This window comes from Mirounga angustirostris, unplaced genomic scaffold (genome assembly GCF_029215605.1).
Source record: "Mirounga angustirostris isolate CCGP_5_RB_7025 unplaced genomic scaffold, mMirAng1.0.hap1 SCAF_5, whole genome shotgun sequence".
In the NCBI taxonomy this organism is placed as follows: domain Eukaryota; kingdom Metazoa; phylum Chordata; class Mammalia; order Carnivora; family Phocidae; genus Mirounga; species Mirounga angustirostris.
Genome location: NW_026991713.1, coordinates 112,126,241 through 112,148,546, shown reverse-complemented (window position 1 = coordinate 112,148,546; position 22,306 = coordinate 112,126,241). Strand labels below are relative to the sequence as shown.

Below are 22,306 nucleotides of genomic sequence, written 5' to 3'. Positions count from 1 at the left end.
TAAAGTAATAAATATAGGGCTCCTGGGTGGCTCAATCGGTTAAGTGTCTGCCTTCAGCTCAGGTCATGATCTCAGGGTCCTGGGATCCAGCCAAGTCAAGTCGGACTCCCTGCTCAGTGGGGAGTCTGTTTCTCCCTCTACCTCTGTCCCTCCCCACCACTTACGCTCTCGTATGCTCTCTCTCTCAAATAACATCTTAAAAAAATAAATAAATAAAGTAATAAATATATTATTTGAAAGAGACCGCAAGTATTTAGCTCACTAAAGCTGTGAATACAACTATTAACACAAATTCTTTAGCTCTTCAGCCCTCACATTTAATGCACAGTAGCAAGGAGAACCACTATAATCTGATGCTTTGTGTTTAGTGCTTAACATGGCTTTGTGACCTCATTGGGGGGGGACATTCCCTATGTATTACCAAAATATTATGTTTCCAAATATGTGACATTCATATGGAAACATTTTGATCTTAACTAGTGGTGTAAATGCTGTTCTTGGACTTTTGGTACCATTTTATGTCGTAGACCAAGTACAAATTGACATTTTCAAGCTGGTTTTGGTTAACTTACTTAATGTTGGAAAGTGGAACTTTCCAGTGCAATAACCTCTGCAAAATACCACTATATGGATTATTAGTATGTTAGGCTGTTGACAGAAGTACAAATGGAAAACACACACGTACCTATAGAAATTTTCTCATCAAACAAAATGGAAATGACCTGGGTGGCCTAAAGCTTATCACGTAGACCTTGTACTTGAAGTTGTTTTCCTATTTTGAGATATAATGCCAGGGTTTAGAATATTCATAGTAAATTCAGATTTATGAGTATTTTTGTTGTTTGAAATAGCCATATTTCCCCTGCTTAAAAAGCAGGCTACTAATCACATAGTCTGCTTGGGCATGTATCAATGTCAGTGTGGCCATTTGGCAGCAGAGTCTCTCAGAAGGTCCAATTAACCATGCAAATATATTTCATAGCATCACATTCCACTTTGTCAGAACCCCCGCTGCCTTTATATTATTAACATAAATGCAGGTGCAAATAGCATCTATGTTCTTTGATAGAAAGCAGTTGGAGACATTTCACTGAGGGACACAACACTTTCAGATTGTGTACATCTGTTCAAATAATGTATCCAGCCCCAGTGACATGAACATAAGGATGGAAACATCTGCCCCTGAGACCATTTGCCATATAGCAGATGCTTACATCTTTATTTATGCATATGGTTGGTATGATGAGTTGAGCTGGGATAAAAGCAAAGCAAGTTTGACAGAGGTATTTAGGATGCTTTGCAAGCCAGAAATGTAGGCTAGGCATTTCATGTTTGTAAAAGTCTAATACTAATAAGAACAGAAATGCATAAGTCTTGTAATGCTTTAATGGAATAAACATACTGTCCCATCTAGGAACCAAAATTGTAAAGATACTTAAAGAAATTCCAACACCCAACTTATACTAGAAAGAAAAACGTATTAGTTTTGTTTTGATAAAATAATTTAAGATGATTTTGAATGCATTTTTCAAGTTCTTTAAAAACAGTGCTCTGTGTTTTAAAAGATTATGTACTACCAAAAGAATCTTGTGATGACATTTTTTAAACTGGAGGAAAATACAAATGTCATTAGTTTAAATATAATTTATGAGATATTCCATGAATATAAATTCAAACTAAGTAAAATAAATTTCTGAAGCATTACACCTTTGTAAGATTTTTGTCAAGCGTTTTATTACTTAATCTTCATTCTAACATTTCCAACTACTGAAGTTTTAATTATAATTGATATTTTTATTAGAATAAATTACCTTTAAATGCTTTGTTTTCAAAACTCTGTCCTATGGACCTGCCATATTATAGTCTCACAGGAAACAAAGGTGAAGGAAACAAAAACTTATCAGCCAAAAACAAGACATTTCCAGATTTTATCTTCTGTTCTCGGTCACACCCCCGACAAAAAAATCATAGAATCTCAAAAGAGCTGGGACATTAAATTTTATCTAGTTCAGCAGTTCTCAAACTTTTTAGTTTCAGGACCCCTTTATACTCATAAAAATTTGAGGACTCTAAAGAACATTTGTTTATGTCCATTATATCCATTCGTATTTATCATATTTGAGATTATAAACTGAAAAAAAATATATATATATATTTGTGAATTCATTTTAAAATAACAATAACAAGCTCATTACAGCTTAATGTAAGTAACCTATTTTATGTAATTAGAAACAATTAGTGAGAAGATTGGCATTGACTTTTGTTTTTTGCAAATATGTTACAAGTCTGGCTTCATTAAAAATGTCGGAGTCTCATATCCGGTCTTACATTCAGTATGTTGTGATTAGTCATTTATGTTGAGGTGTTTGTAGAAAATCCAGCTTTACAGTAGCTGGAAACAGAGGGAGTATATTAATAACCTTTTCAGATAATTGTGCCTATTTTTCTTTGATATAACACCAAAATATGCCCCATAACTATAACTGACTTTAAATGAGTCAGGTCACTTCTTTTTTTTTTTTTTTTTTTTTTTTTTAAAGATTTTTATTTATTTGAGACAGAGAGAAAGAGAGAGAGAGAACACATGAGAGGGGATAGGGTCAGAGGACGAAGCAGACTCCCTGCTGAGCAGGGAGCCCGATGCGGAACTTGATCCCGGGACTCCAGGATCATGACCTGAGCCGAAGGCAGTCGCTTAACCAACTGAGCCACCCAGGCGCCCAGAGTCAGGTCACTTCTTAAACTTCAGTTGTGATGACAAATTTGAAACCACGTCAAGGTGCTTCTTGTATTCTGCTACTTTTTGGTCTGTCTTACACTTGAGTGAGTCTTTTACCCATCCATGTAACATCAGGTATTGGTTATTTGGGGGGGGGGGGGGAGTTCATTGAGTTTGCAGATCTTCTATACATCATTTTTTTCAGTATTTGAAAGATCCTCTTTGTTAATGTAACCACCAGTCTCATCTGAAAAATCATTGAGTATTGGGAAGCTTCAAGCTCCCAGTGATGAATTCATGTTTTCCAAAATTCTGCCGCTTTTAAGAATGATTTTTATCACTGCCAACGGTTACCGTCAGATGTTTTTTCTTGTAGTGACAAGCTCTGTTAGTTCACTTTTGAGAAAATGTCTGCCAGATACCTAAGTTTGGCCATGTTCTTTCAGCATGTGTCTGTCAGATGGTTTCACGTAGAAGTGGTGTTCCACGATGAAAGCCGCGAGTTCAGCTTCACAACTCAGGGGCACAAGTGCTTTTCCTCAAGTCATCCTTCGGCATGCAGCAGAAGGTCCTACGAGTATGAACTCTGTGTTGTAGTGCTGAGAGAGTGTGTTGGTGAAGAATATAGCCATGTGGACAGTTTGCTCTCACTGCCTAAATTCAGGCTAAGGCACCAGAGCAGTTTGACCCAGTTCTCCCTTTTGTCTCATCAGTGCAACAGATGCAAAGGTCAACGCACTGGAAAAGGGAAATGGCATCTTGTTATTAGAATGAGAAGACAGTGTTGGGACCCTTCCCAGGGTTGGCAGACCACACTTTGAGAAGTGATGATCCAGTGTAATCCTTTCTTGTTAAAGGAAGCAACTAAAGGCCATTAAGGATTATTATCTTGCTCAGACCCATTCCAGTAGCAAAAGGAAGAACCAAAGCCAGACCTCTGCCCTCCTTCTTATGTGTGATGTAATTTGTTTGCTTTTCCCTGAGGAACTCCCTCCCCCCCCCGCCCCACCAAAAAAGGAAAATCCCACAAATCCAAACTATAGGCCACAGCACTGATGTTTGATCAAGTTTATTAAAGGGGCAGGACTTGCCACATGAGGAATTCAGAAATTCTTTCAGCATTTTTAGACGTTTTTATTCAGTCCCAATGTTCTTCAATGACTTCCATTGCAAAGGTATAGGATTAGAAAACCTATATTATCTATATTATCTCTAAAATTATAAAAGACCTTTGTAATGATTTTTTTCTTCATTTTTGCATATCATAAAAAACTACTTTAAGTCAGTACTTGTGTAATTGTTGCTTTAAAAAAATTACATTTTGGTGTGAGCCTGATTGCCAGAGGCTTTGCAAAAGAAGGCCACCCAGGCAAGAGTCAGGACTGAAGGGAATCACTCTGTGTATTAACTGTCTCTCCAGCAACGATGTTATGGATTCCTATTATGTGGCACTCACCAGCCACCAGAGGAGACTGACAGGCAAATAGATAAATTACAAAACACCTTAGTAATAAGTTCAGTGTGTTGGAATGTAACAGCTTTGGTTCCAGACAGACCTGGGTTCAAATCGAACTCTCACTTACCAACCTTGTGCCCTTACAAGAAATACTCAGTTTCTGTGTCTATAGACTAGAGATGTTAATATTGAGAGTTGGTGGAGGATTAAGTGAGATATAATCCATTAAGCATCCAATCTGACTCCTGACAGAAGGACATGTTAGTACTACACAATGGAATTTTTTTTTTTTTTTAAAGATTTTATTTATTTGACGGAGAGAGAGCGAGAGCAGGAACACAAGCAGGGGGAGTGGGAGAGGGAGAAGCAGGCTCCCCACTGAGCAAGTAGACCGATGTGGGCTCCATCCCAGGACCCTGGGATCATGACCTGAGCCAAAGGCAGACGATTAATGACTGAGCCACCCAGGTGCCTCTACACAATGGAATTTAAGGGGATAGGGGATTGAGGGATGAATAGAAGTTGAGTAGAGACAGGGACCATATACACTAACTACTATTAAATTTTCTCATGAAGAAAAGGAAGGAGATAGGGCAGTAGCCTGAAGAGAAGATAGAGAGAGCCCAAATACTCTTTATTGGGGTTTTGGATTTTATATTTTTGTGTTCAGCAAAAGCAAAGGAGAAAGCAAGACAGTACAGTTGAGAGTTAATAGTTCACTCATTTGGTGAATAACATATTGTGCAATAGCTGTGTACCAGATACTGATCTGGGGACCGAGGTCTTGGCAGTGAACAAAATAAGCTCCTGCTTGCTTGGAGCTTATATTCTAGCAGGAGGAGACATAATATAGTATCATTATAATGAAGGACGGTTAGAGTAGAGAAAGAAACAACAGGTGATCTCATGGGGCTGAGCAGGTACTTCTAGATAGGATGGTCAGGGAACGCTGGGAGCTCACCAATGTTAGAGGATCCCTGAGGCATCACAAGGGGCCTGGAGAGAAGCATGGGGTGCAGAACAGGGTTGGAAATACTCCTATTTCCTTATTCTAAAATGCACATTTTTTTCACATTTTAGTGTCTCAGGACTTGAGGTAGATGAATTGTATGTTTAGAGTAACAGTGCTTCTCCCTCCTTTCCCCTCACCCCAGAATAGGTAAATTTATTTGTGTTGTTTAATTACATATAAGAATTTAGAAATAGAAAGAAGGAACAGTAAATGAGTTTCTACTTGATGACTTCTCTTTGTCCACAAGGTCTTAGTCTCTCCAGGCTGCTATAGCAAAGTACCATAGAATAAGTGGCTTATAAACAAGAGAAATCTATATCTCACAATTCTGGAGGTTGAAAGTACAAGATCAGGGTCCAGCATGGTCAGATTCTGGGGACTGCTGTCGTGGAGGAAAAATTTTTCCCCTACCCTTTTTGGTTCTTTGGCTGACCTAATAATAAAACTAATATAGGACAAGAGAAAAACAAATTTAATTATGTCTGAATGGAGGCCCCACAAAAACAGTGTGACCCAAAGACAGGTTGGGCAATTGAGGTTTATAGGCCATCCTGAGCTAAGGAATGGGATAGGGGGCTGGGGCTCCAAAAAGGAGGAGGGTAATTCATAGGATGATAAGAAGAGCAGATGTTTGGTAATTGGATGTTTGCCCTGTCATACAGATAGGTTATTCAGATAACAGTTATCTTTGGTAATAGGCCTCTCTCTGAGCCAGGCCCCCTAGCAAAATTCTTTTAGGTAGTTAGGAAGAGGTAAAAGTTTTTCTTGAGTCTTCTGGGTCTTGATTGCCTTCACTCAAAATAATCCACATGCCAGAGTAGCATGTGGTAGCATATGTGGTGTCATGTATTCTGTCATGTATTCTGCTCCCCTTCAGAGCCCTCTTCTGGGTTGCAAACAATCTTTTCATTGTATTCTCACAAAGAAGGCAAGAGAGTTCTTTGGGGTCTCTTTTATGAAGACATTAATCCTGTTCATAAGGGTTCTACCCTCATGACCTAATTATCTTCCAGTGGCCCCACCTTTTAATACCATTATGCTGGGGCATTAGGATTTCAACATACGAATTTTAGGGGAACACAAACATTTCATCCATTGCAAAGTCAATGCCAAAAATCATTGGCAAGAGAGAGAGACACGGGGATAAGGTGGGGGTGGGGGAGAGGGGGAGTGCTTCAGAAAAGCAATGGGAGAAACCTGAGCTAGCCCCAGTGAGGAACTGAAGGGAGTCTCTTAGGGATAAAAGACAAGATTGTGGAATAGGTCTGCAGTTTGACACTGGGAACTTTAAATTTGTAATGTTCTCCAGTGTTCAGTCATTGGATTTCTCAGCACTAGGCAGCAAACAGTGGGAGTGGAGAGCACAGTGTGGGACCAGGTAGGGTACGTGCCATAGGGAGATAGCAGTGGGGTGAACCCAGCATATGCTGTCAGTGTCCATGGATGGTCAGCCATTAGCCTCCAGAACCAGGGGTCATCTACCTACATACACACACATACAAATGTGCAGAGCCTTGAGAAAAAGGGAATACAGGTGGACTGCATAATTCACTGCATCTCTTCAGGGAAGATGGAGAGTAACTCTGACATGTTTCTAACGTGTAGATGAGAGTACATGTTCCTTCAACCAGACTTTGTCATTGCCATCCAAATAACAATAAAGGTGTTGATGGAGGAGAAGCAGGGCAGAATTCACAAGGAAAAGATCCCAGAGTGGTTCCACAGCTTTCCAGCTCTGATGATTTCACTCTCTGTAGTAGCTCAGTTCGGCATCTGATTACCTCAGCTGCATCTCAGAGTCTGTATTTGCCGGTTAACTCCTACACAACCAATCTGGTCCGTTTCACAAAGGTAACCACCGCTCATGCAGTTACCTCAGTACCAGTGGGCACCTGCTGCTTTATTGTCTTTCTCTATTTTTTTCAGTGTGACTGTATTCTAGGTGGTCTCTCTATATTAATCAAGGTGTGTCTTCACTAAGAAATAATTAACAGTCAAGACTTACCAAGCAGGAGTTTTAGGAAATAATAATCCACATGACAAAGGAATACACAGTCCTGTGCATTTGCACTTACAAATCATGAACTAGGGCGCCTGGGTGGCTCAGTTGGTTAAGCGACTGCCTTCGGCTCAGGTCATGATCCTGGAGTCCCGGGATCGAGTCCCGCATCGGGCTCCCTGCTCGGCGGGGAGCCTGCTTCTCCCTCTGACCCTCCCCCCTCTCATGTGCTGTCTCTCTCTCATTCTCTCTGTCTCAAATAAATAAATAAAATCTTTAAAAAAAAAAAAAATCATGAACTATTTGACATAAAAGCTGAGATAGAGAAAAACTTGCAGCAAAAAGGGTTATAAATCACTGTGAGTTGAAGATAAATCAGAAGTGAAAACAAAACATATGTAAAAATGTACTATAAAGCAGTGGAACAGTTACAGTTTGCATGCTCCTTAAAAATGCCCATTCTATAAAGTAAATCTACCCTTGAAATCACAGTATAAAACTATCTTTGTGATTCCAGTCCCTTGCTTTTAACCATACTGTGATCTCTTCCGCTTTGGTTTCATAATCATGGTATTTTGACCAAAGAGCCTTCTGCATGTGTCCTGGTTGTTTGTTTTTTTTTTTAAAGATTTTATTTATTTATTTGACAGAGAGAGACAGTGAGAGAGGGAACACAAGCAGGGGGAGTGGGAGAGGGAGAAGCAGGCTTCCTGCCGAGCAGGGAGCCCGATGTGGGGCTTGATCCCAGGACCCGGGGATCATGACCCGAGCCGAAGGCAGATGCTTAACAACTGAGCCACCCAGGCACCCCTGTGTCCTGGTTTAATTGTTCCAACTGACTGCACATTCTCATGTTGAAACCTTATCTTTCTGTTTATCCCACTAAGGAAAAGGTTTTCTTCACCAACTGTCATCTTGTTACTCATCCCAGATACTTAACCGTTCCAACTGATATTAAAATATAAGATTAAAAAGAAGGGGCCCGTTTTTAATTTGTTGGTGAAGAGTTCTCGCCATGAGATATCCGTGCGGCTTATGAAAGCTCTTCTGCAGATGTTTCCTTGCCCATCCATTGTGTTGAAAAACCAACTGACTCAGAAAATGCCGGATTCTCCTGGAAAGACAGTGTGCACAGATGTTTGCTACTAGGGGTAGGACATCAAATGTCTTTACCTGGAAGAAGTTGTTATCAAGGTCAATTTCAACTATGTGACCCAACTGAATCTTAATTAATTCCAGTTAATGTTAACAATAAGAAGAAGAATGGGAGATGGAGCGCCTGGGTGGCTCAGTTGGTTAAGTGACTGCCTTCGGCTCAGGTCATGATCCCAGGGTTCTGGGATCGAGCCCCGCATTGGGCTCCCTGCCCAGCGGGAACCTGCTTCTCCCTCTCCCTCTGCTGTTCCCCCGCTTGTGTTCTCTCACTCTCTCTCTCTGTAAATAAATAAATTCTTAAAAAGAAAAAATAAGAAGAATGGGAGAATGTGATTAATAAAGCATTTCAAAAGTTTCTATTTGTCTTGCTTTGTGTCCCCCATAGATCATAAGCTTTCAGTTACATTTTCATGCTACCCAGTCATTCTTAGATTTGGGTGAAGATACGAAATTGACTGTTTTGTAATAATGAATAAAATCTTGTGTATGTTATAATTTTTTTTGGCCAAAAAGATTAATAACTTTATCTTTCTAAATGTATTAAAAATTAAAAGATTTCATATAGTTCTCAACTGCTTTTCATCAGAAGCACTTGAAATCAAAAATTCCTCCCAGAAATAAGGACTGATAATTAAAATGAAGGAGAAATTCATTGAAATGGAGGATTATTAAAATGTATTTTAAATGATAAAGCTTTTTACATTTTCTTTTCATTTGGGACATGAATTATGCGGTCCAAAAAGAATGATTAGTTACTTGAACTTAACAAACCCTGTTGTATTAGTTTTCCTTTTAGTGCCATTAACGTTTTAGGTAATTGGCTTTTAAATTCTTCCATAAAGAATGCTTGTTTCCTCTTGCTTCCTGATATATTTACATGTCTAATTTATTCAATTTTATGGGCTCCTCTTTCGGTGCCCACCTTTTCTTTCTATCTTTTCTTAAGCTGTCTTAAACTTTTTTCTTAATGATTCCGTCACCAAAACACTGAAATCTTCAAGAAAGTGCTTTCAAAACTGCAGTTGACCTGTCCCTATCCTCTGTGAGAAGATATTTTCTCTCCTGAAATGCAAAATCACATGGCTATGGCTCTCAGGGTCCTGCAGGGCTGGGCCCAGCATCCCTAGTTCTGCTCTAGGCCCTTTCCCTCCCAGGGCCACTGAGACCTGGGCTCATCAGCCCCACCCCTGAAAGGTCTACTACTAGGGGAGTGGCTTTCTTCCTGGCCAGGGTTGAGAACAACAATTAGCATCTATACTCAATATAAACAAAAGCAGGGAAGAGTGTCCCAGTAAAACAGCTCTTTAAAATGCACATATGTTAACTCCCATTCACTACAGTTGTTCATCTGATTAGCACTTTGTCAACTGGGATGGAAAATTTGGGGGCAGGGAGGAAGAGGGGGTGATAGGATAGATGAGATGTGGGGAAGGTCGAGCTGCCAAAGAGGTGGCTGGAGAGCCAAGAGCAGCATGAAAGAAAAAATGCTTTACAGTTTTATTGGGACCATTATTCACAAATAATAGCCATTCCTTCCCTCTTTCCTTTATTTACCTTTCAAAAAAGAAACATAAGTTCAAGGATTCGGTACTATTTCCATATGATTAGCATTCAAGATTTGTGCATTTTTTGGTCTTCCCACCAGAAATAACTGTCAGGAACTTCGTATACTTCTTGTCAAGAGAAAGTGAAAGACTAATGTCTGCTGAGCATCTAACTGTGGTAGGCACTATCCTGGCACCTTCATGGGTACTTTTTCCATTTAATCCTGACTGTGACCTTTGCAGCAAGATACTCTTATGCCCATTTCATAAATGAGGACAGTTAGGCTCAGAGAGTGACTTTCCCAAGCCACGAGACAGAGCCAGGAGCTGAAACCACATCTGTCTGAACCCCAAACCCCATGTTTTCACTGGTGACCACGATAGAGGCCATCACCATGTGTAATAGCTCAGTCAGCATGTCCACTGGGCCAGGGTTTGAGTTCCAGCACTGTTACTGAACCAGCTTCGAAATCTTGATCTATAAAAAGTACTTAGCAGTAATTTTTTTTTAAGATTGATTGATTGATTGATTGAAGAGCAAATGAAAGCACACACGTGCACACAAGCAGGGAAAAGGGCAGAGGGAGAAAATATCCACGCAGATCAGGACCTGAGCTGAAGTCAAGAGTCAGATGCTTAACCAACTGCACCACCCAGGAGCCCCTGAACAGAAATTTCTAACTCAGGTTTTTGCGGCGATTCAATGACACAGTGCATGTAAAGTATTTGATAAGTGCTAGGAAGTAAAGAAACTCCGGTGCTCAGAAAGCAAGCATTGCTTTTCTTGCTAAGTGAGGCAATAAATTCACGGTCTGGCAGGACAGCTCTCACAGGCCTGTGCTGCAGGGAGGGTGCCTGGCTGTCACTGGGGGTGTTATTACGGGGTAGGGGGGAGGAGAAGGCGTTAGCAGAGAGTGTGGCTCTGCAGAGCAGGAAGTGTGCAAGCAGAACAAACAAAACTGGACTCTGGATACAAGATACCCGATTGGGGAAGTACCTATTTCCTTTGTATGGTATCAGATTGCCTGAAATCTGGGTCCTAGATGTACTGACTCTACGACTCTTAGTGCTCCACATAAGTGGACTAGAAATGATATTTGGCATCCTGAGTCCTTAGACACAAAACAACTCTGTGCCTTTTGCCAGCACATTCTACAGTGTAGTCTGTAGTCAGTGCTGAAGAAATTCCTGTTGATTCTGTTGCTGCAGAGGCTGGGCGGTGCCTTGGGGAGAGGGTAGGCAACGGCTCAATGTGTTTATAGGTTTTTCAACAAAATTAAGTTGAGCTCCCTTGTGTTATGAGCTGTTTCTTTTATCTCATACTTCTCCAGGGTTTTACCATATTTGTTTTAACCAGAGACCATCTTGGAAAACAGTTTGAACCCCAGCTGGAATTTATCATTTGAAAGCCAAGGGAAAGGGAGAACAGGGATGCCAGCAAATAAAATTAAAAATAGGGTTTTTCAGTTTAATAAAATTAAAACCTAAACAACATCTGAAAGTTTTGGCTCTTTTGTGGCTAAGACTCTGGCAGCACTTGTGTTCTGAGCCTAGGTCTGGGGAGCCCGTTTCAAGAGCTGGGCCTCTCGTCTCTCCGCCTGCTCCCTACTCCATGCTCAGCAGAAGGCCTGGGGGTCCCAAACAGATGGGGTAATGGAACTGTGCCCAAACCAACGAAGGGATGAGGGGAACCAACTTCACTCAAGCCACAGAGCAGGCCTTGGTTCTGCCAGGGGAAATGAGGGAGTTGATGATTACAGCCATCTACAGAATCACCCGCCCTTGTGCTTGTCTCTTACTTAGTATTGTCTAGGCCTTGTTGTGGGACTGTGATCAAGCTGGCTCTCATGTTGGCACTTAGTACCATCAAGCCCTCATTCTTCCCTCTGCTGTCTCTGCCTGCAACTGACGCCTATCATACCGGTCCTTTGGTGGTGTTGGAGGAGGAGACACACATTGTACCTTCTCCAAACAAGTAGGATCTGGCAACTTTATTGGACTTGTCAGAGTCCTGTGGATAGTTAAGGGCAAGTTCAACTTTAAAAAATCTGCTTTAACCTTCAAATGACTATTAATTTTTCATGAATTCTCTTTAATGAGTGGGCTTTCAGAAAGTCTCATTTAATGGTAACCAAAGTTTTGGGGTATGACAGGCCATTTCTATTTCAAGTTTCCCTTTTTTTCCTCTCCTTAAAATTCAGAGATAGCATTATATCTTGTAGTTAATTAGGACAACTTTGTTTATAATGTAGCCCCTTTGTGGGGAGAATGAAGGAGGGGAAGGTCACTGCTTCAAATCAGAGTGGGACGGATCTGCGTGGCGTGGACTTTGGCAATTACTTAACTTCCTCAAGTCTCATTTTTCTTAATCTGTGAAAAGGGGACAATAAGTTACTTGCAACATTTGTGTGAGGGCTCAATGAAAAGACCTAGCACAGATCCCAGCCCATAATAAGGACTCCAGACCTCCATGTTTTCCTCTAATCCATAGTTCCAGCAACTTTTCACCAACTGTAAATGTCACTTTGCAAAATAGTTATTTTTAATACGCTTAACGTAGTAAAAACAGCCCATATTTAAAATCCTAATATTAAGTTTCACGTTGTATAATTGCACAAAATTAATTTTACTGAGTGAGCCTTTTATGTTTTCAGTTAATAAAAGTCCATGTTTAGTGCCTGAGAGTCCTGTGAGTCTCTTTAACTGTGTTATGGGAAATTTTGCAGGATTTCCAGAAATTATGAATGTCACTGGAAATTTCTACTTCTCATTATTTAGTGCACAGTTCTTTGAGATCTATAATTCAGTAGGTGACAGGGGAGGGGTTTTAGATCACACCATCTGGGGAGGCCTTGTAAATGCGTGTGAAGCAAACCACTGTTGTGGCTGCATTGCCAAGAAAGACTTCCTACAGTCACGCCGTCCTCATGTTTTAGAGTTTTAAAAAGTTTACGGCATTTTCAGCTTCTCTACGGACTCCTATTGTTCAAACTACTTAAAAAAACAAACAAACAAACAAAACCCTATAGTTATTCTAGCATAACTGACCTTTATTGCAAATTGCCTTGTTTTATCCTAAAGAACCCAGGGTTTGCGGGAACAATTCTCAGGACTCTCATTGTCCTTGGGAAGTAATGAGCTCTAGTACTTCTCAGTGTTTAACTTTGGAGGACAGTTATGCACGGCCTGTCAAATTATCAGATTACTTCCCTCATTGTTAGCAATTCTTGTTCTTTTAAGACAAGGAAAACAGAAAACAGACAGTCTGTATGTAATCTAGACACACTCATTTATGCAGACACATACCTACCCACCGTGACTTATCCCCAAAGGTACCCGTTTTAAAAACACATTCAGAAGGGAAACCTCATTTTCCTTGCATTCATCCAACAGATATTGGCGAGCACCTCCTGTGTGCCGGGCACAGGGAGTGTTCAGTGGAAGAGAAGCATATGTCCCATCCTGACCGCTTCATTTCCCATGCCCCCCAACCCAAAGGCCACCATCGAGGCCAGTTTCTTTTGCTTCCCTTCAGGGATATTCTGTGCATAGCAGAAATATATTTGTGTGTGTGTACCTCACTATTTTTTTTTTTAAAAGATTTTATTTATTTATTTGACAGAGAGATAGACAGAAGAGCACAAGCAGAGGGAGCGGCAGAGGGAGAGGGAGAAGCAGGCTCTGCACTGAGCAGGGAGCTTGATGCGGGACTCGATCCCAGGACCCTGAGATCATGACCTGAGCGGAAGGCAGACGCTTAACCATCTGAGCCACCCAGGCGCCCTCACTATTTTTTTTTAATCCATGTGATAGCACACTATACATCTCACGCCTTGGAGAATATTCCAGATCGGTCTAGCTCACCTTTCTATCTTACTGTTGCATAGCATTACATTGGATGGTTGGATGGTTATTTTATGATGTCCCTGTTGCTGGACATATTTAAGTAATTCCTAGGGGTTACTTTTCTTCTCTTTGGGGACCTTGTCCTGCCTTACATTTCTTCTAATGCATCACCCCATTCCGTGTCGCTCCATCATTAATGGTTCTGGGAAGAGGGATGCCAACACCACCTTCCTGGACACCCTCACCCTTGTCCATACTTCCTGATAGATCCAGGCCAGCATGACAAGGTTACATTTATCCAGTAAGGCCCTATCTTTCACCCCACAGATTTCTTGTGATTACCCTGTAATTATTGATTACGAAGACAACTTATCAATGGTTCTACCCCCAGATCCACTTCTTTGAATTGCAGCAAACTTGAGAGTTGACTCCGTCTGGCAGACGTCATACATGGTACCTTGAACTGTCGCTGCAGGCTGCCCGGGCTGCTCACCGCTCAGTGTTCTCCCGCGCTGGGGCAGCCACGTACCCCAGCCAGAGCCAAAAGCTTCCCTCTGTTCCCAGATCACAGTGGCCTCCTTTTCCTTTGAATGACGGTGTTCTTCCTGTGTGATTTTATTTCCACTGTAACGTAAAAACTTTTGAAGATCAATCAAAGCACATTAACTTTAAATGCATCATAATTAGCTTGCTCCCTTTTGGATGGCTCTCTAAAGTATATCTAGTTTCATTTCTGGAAACCTTCACTGTCAGAAGGTTGCTTTCTTACACTTGGTCATAAAAAATAGGAAGCCCCTTCCCAACTTAAATCTTCAGAGGCTTTGAAGTGACCTTGACCACGGGTTGTTGCTTCAGCTGTACCTTCTGGTCTTTGTTATTTCTGGTCTTCTTCATGTTGACATCACCATTCTCTGCCTCTGAGGTTCAGTTTTTCCATTTCCAGTTGTTTCTTCTCTCTTCATTCCCCACTTTGCCCCTCTGTGGATGTCTGTTTTTTTCAAAAGCAGTTTCTTCTTCAGAGCTTGCTTGTTGCTCTGTGTTATCTTGTTCCCGAGCAGCATAATTTACTGTTCTCTCTTACTCCCTCAGATGGTTAGTCAGCGGGCCTCACCGATCCCCTTTATATTAAAGGGTTTTATCATGATGCTAACCCAGTTTCTTATTCTGGCAGTGAAATTAAATTGAAAAAAAATTTTTTTCTGGACATAGATCCTCTCCTTTTTTAATTTTAAAAACCTGGAAAAGTTAAAGTTTGCTTTTAAACTGTGGCCCCCTTCCTTTTTTTTTTTTAAGACAGTTTTCTAAGCTGAATCTGTAAATTCTTTATTTCAGCCGTGAATCACTTAATTACCACTTACGACTTCAACAAGTAATTATAATTATAATTATGACATTTCTGCCACATGCCCAACACTCTTCTAGACCCTGGAGACAGACTCTGCCCTCAAGAGATCCACTTCAGTGAGGGAAGGCAGTGGCCCATAATGTAATCTGGGAGATGGAGCCAGTGTGCTAGAGAAAATTACAATAGGAAAGGGGGTAGGGAGTTCAGAATGGGGGTAGTTTCAATTCAGGTGGTCAGAGAAGAGCTCCTTGGGAAGAAGCCATTTGACCAGACTTGAAGGAAACGCTGCAGCAAGTACCGGGGATTTATCTGGAGGAAGGAGGTGCGTCCTGGCAGTGAGCACAGCAAGTGCAGAGGCTAAGGAAGCAGGTGTGTGGCACCTGGAAGGAAGAGCAAAGAGGCCACCGTGACTGGAGGGTAGCCAACGGAGGAAGTCGGTCAGAGAGGTTCCCAGGAGCCGCATAGCATGAGGCCTTTCACGCCATTGCAAGGACTTTGGCTCCAGCTCTGAGATAAAGAGCCATTGGACAGTTTTGAGCAAATGAGTGAGGTAATGTGCCTTGTTCTGTGATGTAGTATTGTCACATGTTATTGAAGAGGATTTATGACTGATGAGGGACAAAGCAGCCTTTCTTCCAGTTCTTCTGTGCTTAGTTAGAGTATGAAGTGGATCTAAAGGACCCCATGTTTTCTCTCCTCTTCCTCCCTAATCAATTTGTTGTGTAGATGCCAAGACCATTATTATCACTAATGTAATTATTTAATAAGCCTTGTCTTCAAGCAACCAAGAGCTCTCAATAACATTAAGCTTTTTGTAAATTCAATCCTGATTTAACATATTTCTTTACAACTTACTTCAGTACTTCTTCCACAAAAGGAGAAGATAAGGCATAAAATGAAAGACATTTAAATTTAAAAGCCATAAATATAGAACCAGAAAATAAATCAAAGTATGTAGGAAGAAGAAGCCAATGTGGCAGACCCATTTGGGAGACTGTTGTGAGGTGATTGGCCTGTTTATTTACACATGAACTTCATGGAAACAAAGCTAAAAAGGATCCCAGCAGATCACACAATTATCCCAGCCTGAGTTTTTCCAGAACGTTGTCCTCATCTTTTCTCTTCTTACTCTAATGCAAGCTGCCACGTGAAATGTGTTTTTAACATACTTCTTCGTCACCAAAGAGTGATTACTTTCTAAAACAAGTTGGTCAGTATACATTTCACCCTTATTCCTACTGTCCTACTTATTTACGTGAGGAGTGTCATTTTTGCCAAAAGAAACAGCTTTCTGTTAAAATTGTTAGGTTTGATAACTGTAGACCTTAAAATCTAGGCTGATTTAAAAAATATTTTAATTGTCAGCTTCCAAAGGCAGAAACTGTGCCATTCATCTTTGTGTCCTTGGTATCCCCCGAGCAGCCCTTCGGTCCTTTATCCACAACTCTGAAATCTCAAAAGCTCAGAAAACAGAAAATCTTATCAAAAGTTGGATACCAAAACTCATTCAGAGGCAATACCTGAACCAAGTGAGACAATTTTAAAAAATCTTCCTTTGTCCCACTGTTTTGCGAATACTCATCTGTTTTACTACAGAAGTGGTAAGAGGTTTAATTTGGGTGCTCTGCAGACCCTGCTGGATGTTTCCATAACAGGTGGTTTATGCATCTTATTACTTTTCTAAAATTTAAAGTATAAATCGCAAAATACATCTGGCCCCGAAGGTTTTAGAAAGGGGATGTGGGACTGTCATAGCCAATCCCTAGAGTGGCGTGGGTATGAAGTTTGACTAAAGTGGGAGTGGGAATGAAGTTTGACTAAAATGAGGCACTTAGAAAAGGGGAGCTCTTCCACAGTCAGGCCTGATGACCTTGAGGTTTCGGGGGAATAAAAAAGATGATTCAGTTCTTAGAAGCGGTGCATTGAAATGTTGCCTTAGTTATTCTCTTAGAGTAGTTGTAATTGCTCTTTCGTTAACCTAATACATCCCAGGAGTAGGAAGTATTACTGTTATCAGTTAAAATTATTCCTATTAGTGTCCCAGCAGGTGCTTTTTATGTGATTCATGCATTTTTTATGTTGTCTCCGTATCTTATCATTTTGTATCATTTTGTTTTTCTTCAGCATTTTTTAAGGTGTCACATCAGCCTTTTTAATGCTGTGATTTAATTGCAAAAGCACACATAAACAGTTTGAAAGGTGTGAGAAGAAATTCACAAGTCAGGTGGGAAATAGCAACAAAGCTAGCATTCAGTCTGGAATTCCTTCCTCCACTGTGCAAAACAACCCACTGCTCGTGGGTCAAATGGTGTGTCCTGAAAGTGAGAGAGAAATGAGCTTGATACAAGAAACGCTTGTTTCATACTGAAGATACAGTGGGACATATGGATATGGATTAAATATAGGCTTTCCCCTCTCACAGCTTAATCGGGAAAACAAGACGTGTCCCTAAAATAAGTGAAATACACAGCAGAACATACCAGAGGAGAGTCTTTGCAGCGTGGGAGGTCAGGAAAGGAGATCAGGAACCGGAACTAGGTACATGGAGAAGGTGAACTTGTGGAAAACAGTTTGGGAAAGACAGAGGCCAGCTCTCGAGAAGCTCTGTGTTGAGTGGTGGGGACTCACAAACAGATAAATTATTACAGAAAATGGTCAGTGTTATCCTGGGGGCCTTGGAACCATAGCGGAGACTAATCAGCCCCTGGGAAGGTGGACAGGAGTAGACTTTAAGGCTGGGTCTTGAGGAACACAGGATTTCGCCCAGAAGGGCCGGGGTGGGCCTGGGAGTGCACTGCAGGTGAGTAAACTCTCCACAGTAGGACAGCAACACAAGAGTGACTTTTTATATTGTATTGTCATTGCAGGCGAATCACACATCCCTTCTGGAAAGATTCAGAGTGGGAAAGGTTTGCAGAGTAAGAGTCAGTTTAGGACCATTGCGCCAAAAATCGTGCCCAAAGTCCTAACGTCCAGACTGCTATCCTGCCATTCCCCGTCACTCCCCGAGCAGGTGAATCCAGGACCCTCCAGCAACACCAAGCCCCTGGGGGTGCCCGCCCAAAATTATGCTCTGATGCAGGTTGCTGGACAGGAGGGGACGTTTTCTCTCGTCGCCTTGCCACACGTAACCTCAGCTCAGCCAATCCAGAAGCCCAGACTGCCGCTGCCTGAAAACCTTAAACTGCCTATTCCCCGATACCAACCCCCGAGAAATAACAAAGGATCAAGAAAGAAACCCGTTCGGAGTTCCTCTGAGAGTGGCGGTGGCATACCTCCTGCCCAAACCCAAACGTCCCCCACCCCACCTGACCATCCCGAGGCCCCGCACAAAGCCGGCCCCTTGGAGCAGGCGCCGTCACGAGCCCAAGCCCCAGCCGACGTCAGCTCAGCGCCACCAGCCAACCAAGGTGGCCCCGGAGACTCTCCACCTCCGGTGGCCAGTGACCATGGAGATCCGAGCCCTCCTGCCGCCCCGACACCATCCACACCAGAGGAGCCCTCTGCCAAGCAGGACCTCGCAAGGACTTCGGGGAAAGCGAACTTGGCGACCAGGAAAACCTGCAGTAAGCCTTCTTCCGTTGCCGGTGGAAAACTGAAAGAACAAGTCGATCTTGCAAAAGCCATGACCATTTTATCACCAGCTGTTTTTGGCAACACAGTTCAGCTCATCTCTCCAGTCCCCAAAGGTAAACTGCCAATCCTCCCGTACGCTAGAATGAGAACAGCGGAGGTGTGCAAGGGTCCCTCGGGGGTTACCACCACAGATGGTTCTCTGCCTGGGCTCAGGGCCGTCTGTGATCAGACCTTCTCCATCACGGAAGGCTTTCAGGCAGCCACCAAAATGGTTGGCAAGACACCTGCACCACAGTCGTCAAAGCAGAGTCCCTGCGAGAGTGCTTTTTGTCCCGCCACCAGGCTGGATCTCAGCCACAAAGCAAAACTGAACAGCGGGGCGGCGAAGAGAAGAGTACGAAAACGAAAGGTACCGGAGGAAATGTTGGCATTTCAGGGGAAAAGGAGGAAGTGTATCATTAACAAGTGTAAAGAGAGTAAAGAAAGAGTGAAAACCGATCCCCAAGAACCCAGAGACCAAAAACCCGGGGCTCTGAAGAAATACCGCAGCATTATGCCCAAGCCTGTGATCGTGGTGCCCACTCTGGCTCCCGTGGCTTCTCCAGCAGGTGTGTTCCAGCCCCACACGCCCGGCGGCCTGGCACAGGACGTTCTGTTTGATGATTCACTCGCTCCCAAGTATCTGGGCTGGAGGCAGGATGGCGGCGCCTCTGCGAAGCCCAGCTCCGCGCTGCGGAATGGCTTACCGGGCGTCAAGGAGCCTTGGCACCGGTGCCGTGTCTGCAACCATCACTTCCAATTCAAACAGCATCTCCGAGACCACATGAACACACACACGGACAGACGGCCGTACAGCTGTCGGATCTGTCGCAAGGCGTACGTGCGGCCTGGCAGCCTGAGCACGCACATGAAACTCCAGCACGGTGAGAACCGTCTCAGGAAACTCGTGTGCTGCGAGTTTTGCGCCAAGGTGTTCGGCCACGTCAGAGTCTACTTCGGCCATCTAAAAGAAGTGCACCGGGTCGTCATCAGCACCGAGCCCTCCCCCGGGGAGCGGCCGCCAGGGGACCTGCCGAAGAACAGGGGCCTGAGCGCACGAGGGCCGGAGGGATCCGTGGAGAGGTGAGTGCTCATGGGACGGAGGCCCGGCAGGGAGGGCGCTTGGGATTTGGAGAAGAGGGCGAGGTGTCATATTCAGAAAGGTGACTGTGTAGAAACATCCCTCAAGTGAAGATTTCCTAAGGTAGCCGCCTCTTCCTCCTCGTTCTCTAAGGAGTCATCTCATTTCTCTTGGGTTTCCGAGCAGTGATGGTGTTTCATTACTCTCACCCCTGTAAGGCAGGTTCCAGGTCTGCTGGGGACAACAGAGTAAGGGAGGATTTTGGCATCTGAAATAAGAAGCAGTAAAGTGCTGCACATAGTTCCCGGTGCTCTCTACAAAGTAACTGTCCCCAAACTTTTGGCCACAGAATTTATATCTAAACACCATCCTTTGCCCCAGAATACAGTCTGACCCATGGTGGGGACTCTGCATGCCCCACACTGACTACACCCTCAGGTGCCCGGACCCAACCCTTTACATTTGCCCAGTTCTTCTGTCAGGCTGGATTAACGTTTCCCGGGTCACTGCTCCCCTGTGCGGGTCCTGGCTTCGGGTGTTAGGAACCAGCAGTCTGCGAGCCGTGGGTATGCAAGGGAGTGCCCCTCGGTTTGCCCACTTTCCACCGGATGACAGGGGGAGTTTCCCTGAAATCCGTTCTCATTCGCACCAGGAAAATTCAACATTGTCTAACTTTAGACGCTCTGCCCCTCATCATTCTTAATTGTCCTAATTGTTCCAGATACTTTATCCAGTTGTATCTTCCTCTGTCACATTCGTTGAAGTCAGGGTCACCCGTCCTATTTCTTCCCGGTTTTTCTATAGTTTCTCTGCTTTTCTTCGGGCATTCCTGTCCACTTGCAGACATCTGTGCCTTTCATTAACTCATATAGCGGCCTCCCTCAAGAAACCACCCCTTCTTCATAGTCTCCTGTGGTACATTTTGATTTTTAGGTACAATGTGCACACTGCTTTCTGTGCTCAAGGTTAGTGAGGAAGGGCAATAGTGTGGCCAAACCAGCAGGGTCCCTGCCATGCTTCACTTGCTGCTACCCGGCTCCTGAGTTGATGACACCTCGTTGGTCACCAAAGAGTAGTTAGCCCCCCTGGGGAGAGACAGGATGGGAGACACCCCTTCCCTCAGTGGACGCTGCGGGCTTGAGAACTGGGTGGTCTCAAGCAGGAGTGACGGCTGGTGTTACCTGTGGCTTCTGCTTCCCCGAGTGCTGTTTCCCCCGCCCCCCTGAACTTCTCCTCAGCGGGGGTGTTTTGGGTCCCTGAAGGCGAGTGTCCGAGAGGAAAAGCTCCGTCTGTGGTTTTTGTGAAATCTTCTATTGGCTTGTTTTCCCCCCTTTTCAGGGCAAACAAGTCGAGCCTGGAAGAAGACCTCCTCCTCACCCAGGCAGATGAAGTCAAGTTGCAAATCAAATGTGGCCGCTGTCAGATCACTGCTCAGTCTTTGGCTGAAATCAAGTTTCATTTACTTTACATCCACGGAGAGGAAATTCAGGGCCGGCTGCAAGAGGAGATCCTACCAGGAAGCAGAGGCACTCAGGAGGACCTGGTGAAACACGCTGCTCCTTTCTGGAAACAGCATCCTGAAAGAAGAAAGCTGCTTAACAAGCACGGCCCCCCTGATGAGGAGTTCCCCGCATTTCCCAAACTGAAAAGGCAGCTCTGCCTTCATCCCCAGAAGGATATGGAAATCCTCAGGAAGGCTGAAGGAGCCCAGGCAGGACCCAGCGAGGCGGGGGCGGGTCCCAGCCCCCACGCCCCCCAACTTCGGTCCCATTCAGGCTTTAACTGCGTCTTGTGCACACAGATCCTGCCAAGGAAGGAAGAACTCCTCCTGCACTGGGAGCAGCAACACAACTGTGAGGACCCTCCCAAGCTGTGGACGATTTTAAACACCCTCTCCCACCAGGGAGTGATCGGACTTTCTGGCAAAACTGAACAATGAAATACTGGGGTGGGAAGGGGGTTAAGGAGAGTGCTGCTTGCTTGCTTTCTCTTTCTCTCAAAGCTTTGTGTTCCTAGGGTGGTACCTAATTATAAAAGTCAAACAAGTTAGGAACAGCATTAATGAGCACAAGTGATTTTGTGCATAGTTTTATTTTCTTATGAAATACATATATATATATATGCCCTCGATGTATATTTTTCTAGCCACATGCAGTTTTATTTCAAAATTCTGTATACCAATTGTTAGTGTCCTAGACCTTGAGAATAAAAAGAAAGATGAAAATTTGGAGATTGAACTGTAAAAAATGAGAGGCTGTTCTTCAAATACTGTTTTCAGCGTGTCTGAGTGTGTGCATATATCATTTTGTTCAGCTGGTTTCTGTTTAAGTAGACCAACAAATGTGATACGTTTCCAGGTGGCAAAACCAGTTCAGTCTCCAGCGTAGTATAGTGTTGATATTTATCAGATTTGCTGGTGTAGTAGGAGAGGCTACAGAACAGTACATTTAATAAGGTTTGCGTCTACTGTAATTGAAAATCCATGTTTCCAGGACTTAGATTTTTTTTTGTAATTTTGCTATTTTCTTAAATGT

The 22,306-nt window shown here is 43.2% G+C and overlaps 1 protein-coding gene across 11 annotated transcripts in view; it reads left to right on the top strand.

Annotated features, from left to right (window-relative positions):
- Window positions 1-22,009, top strand: part of ZNF438 (zinc finger protein 438) — a 190,663-nt gene extending 168,654 nt beyond the window's left edge. For all 11 annotated transcript variants that reach the window (XM_045874249.3, XM_054507312.2, XM_064591891.1 and 8 more), the window contains 2 exons: window positions 17,944-19,774; window positions 21,111-22,009. In XM_045874249.3, coding sequence (XP_045730205.1) covers window positions 17,944-19,774; window positions 21,111-21,711 — 2,432 coding nt within the window. In that variant the 3' untranslated portion in view covers window positions 21,712-22,009. The remainder of the gene's footprint in view (window positions 1-17,943; window positions 19,775-21,110) is intronic.
- Window positions 22,010-22,306: the final 297 nt, after the last annotated feature.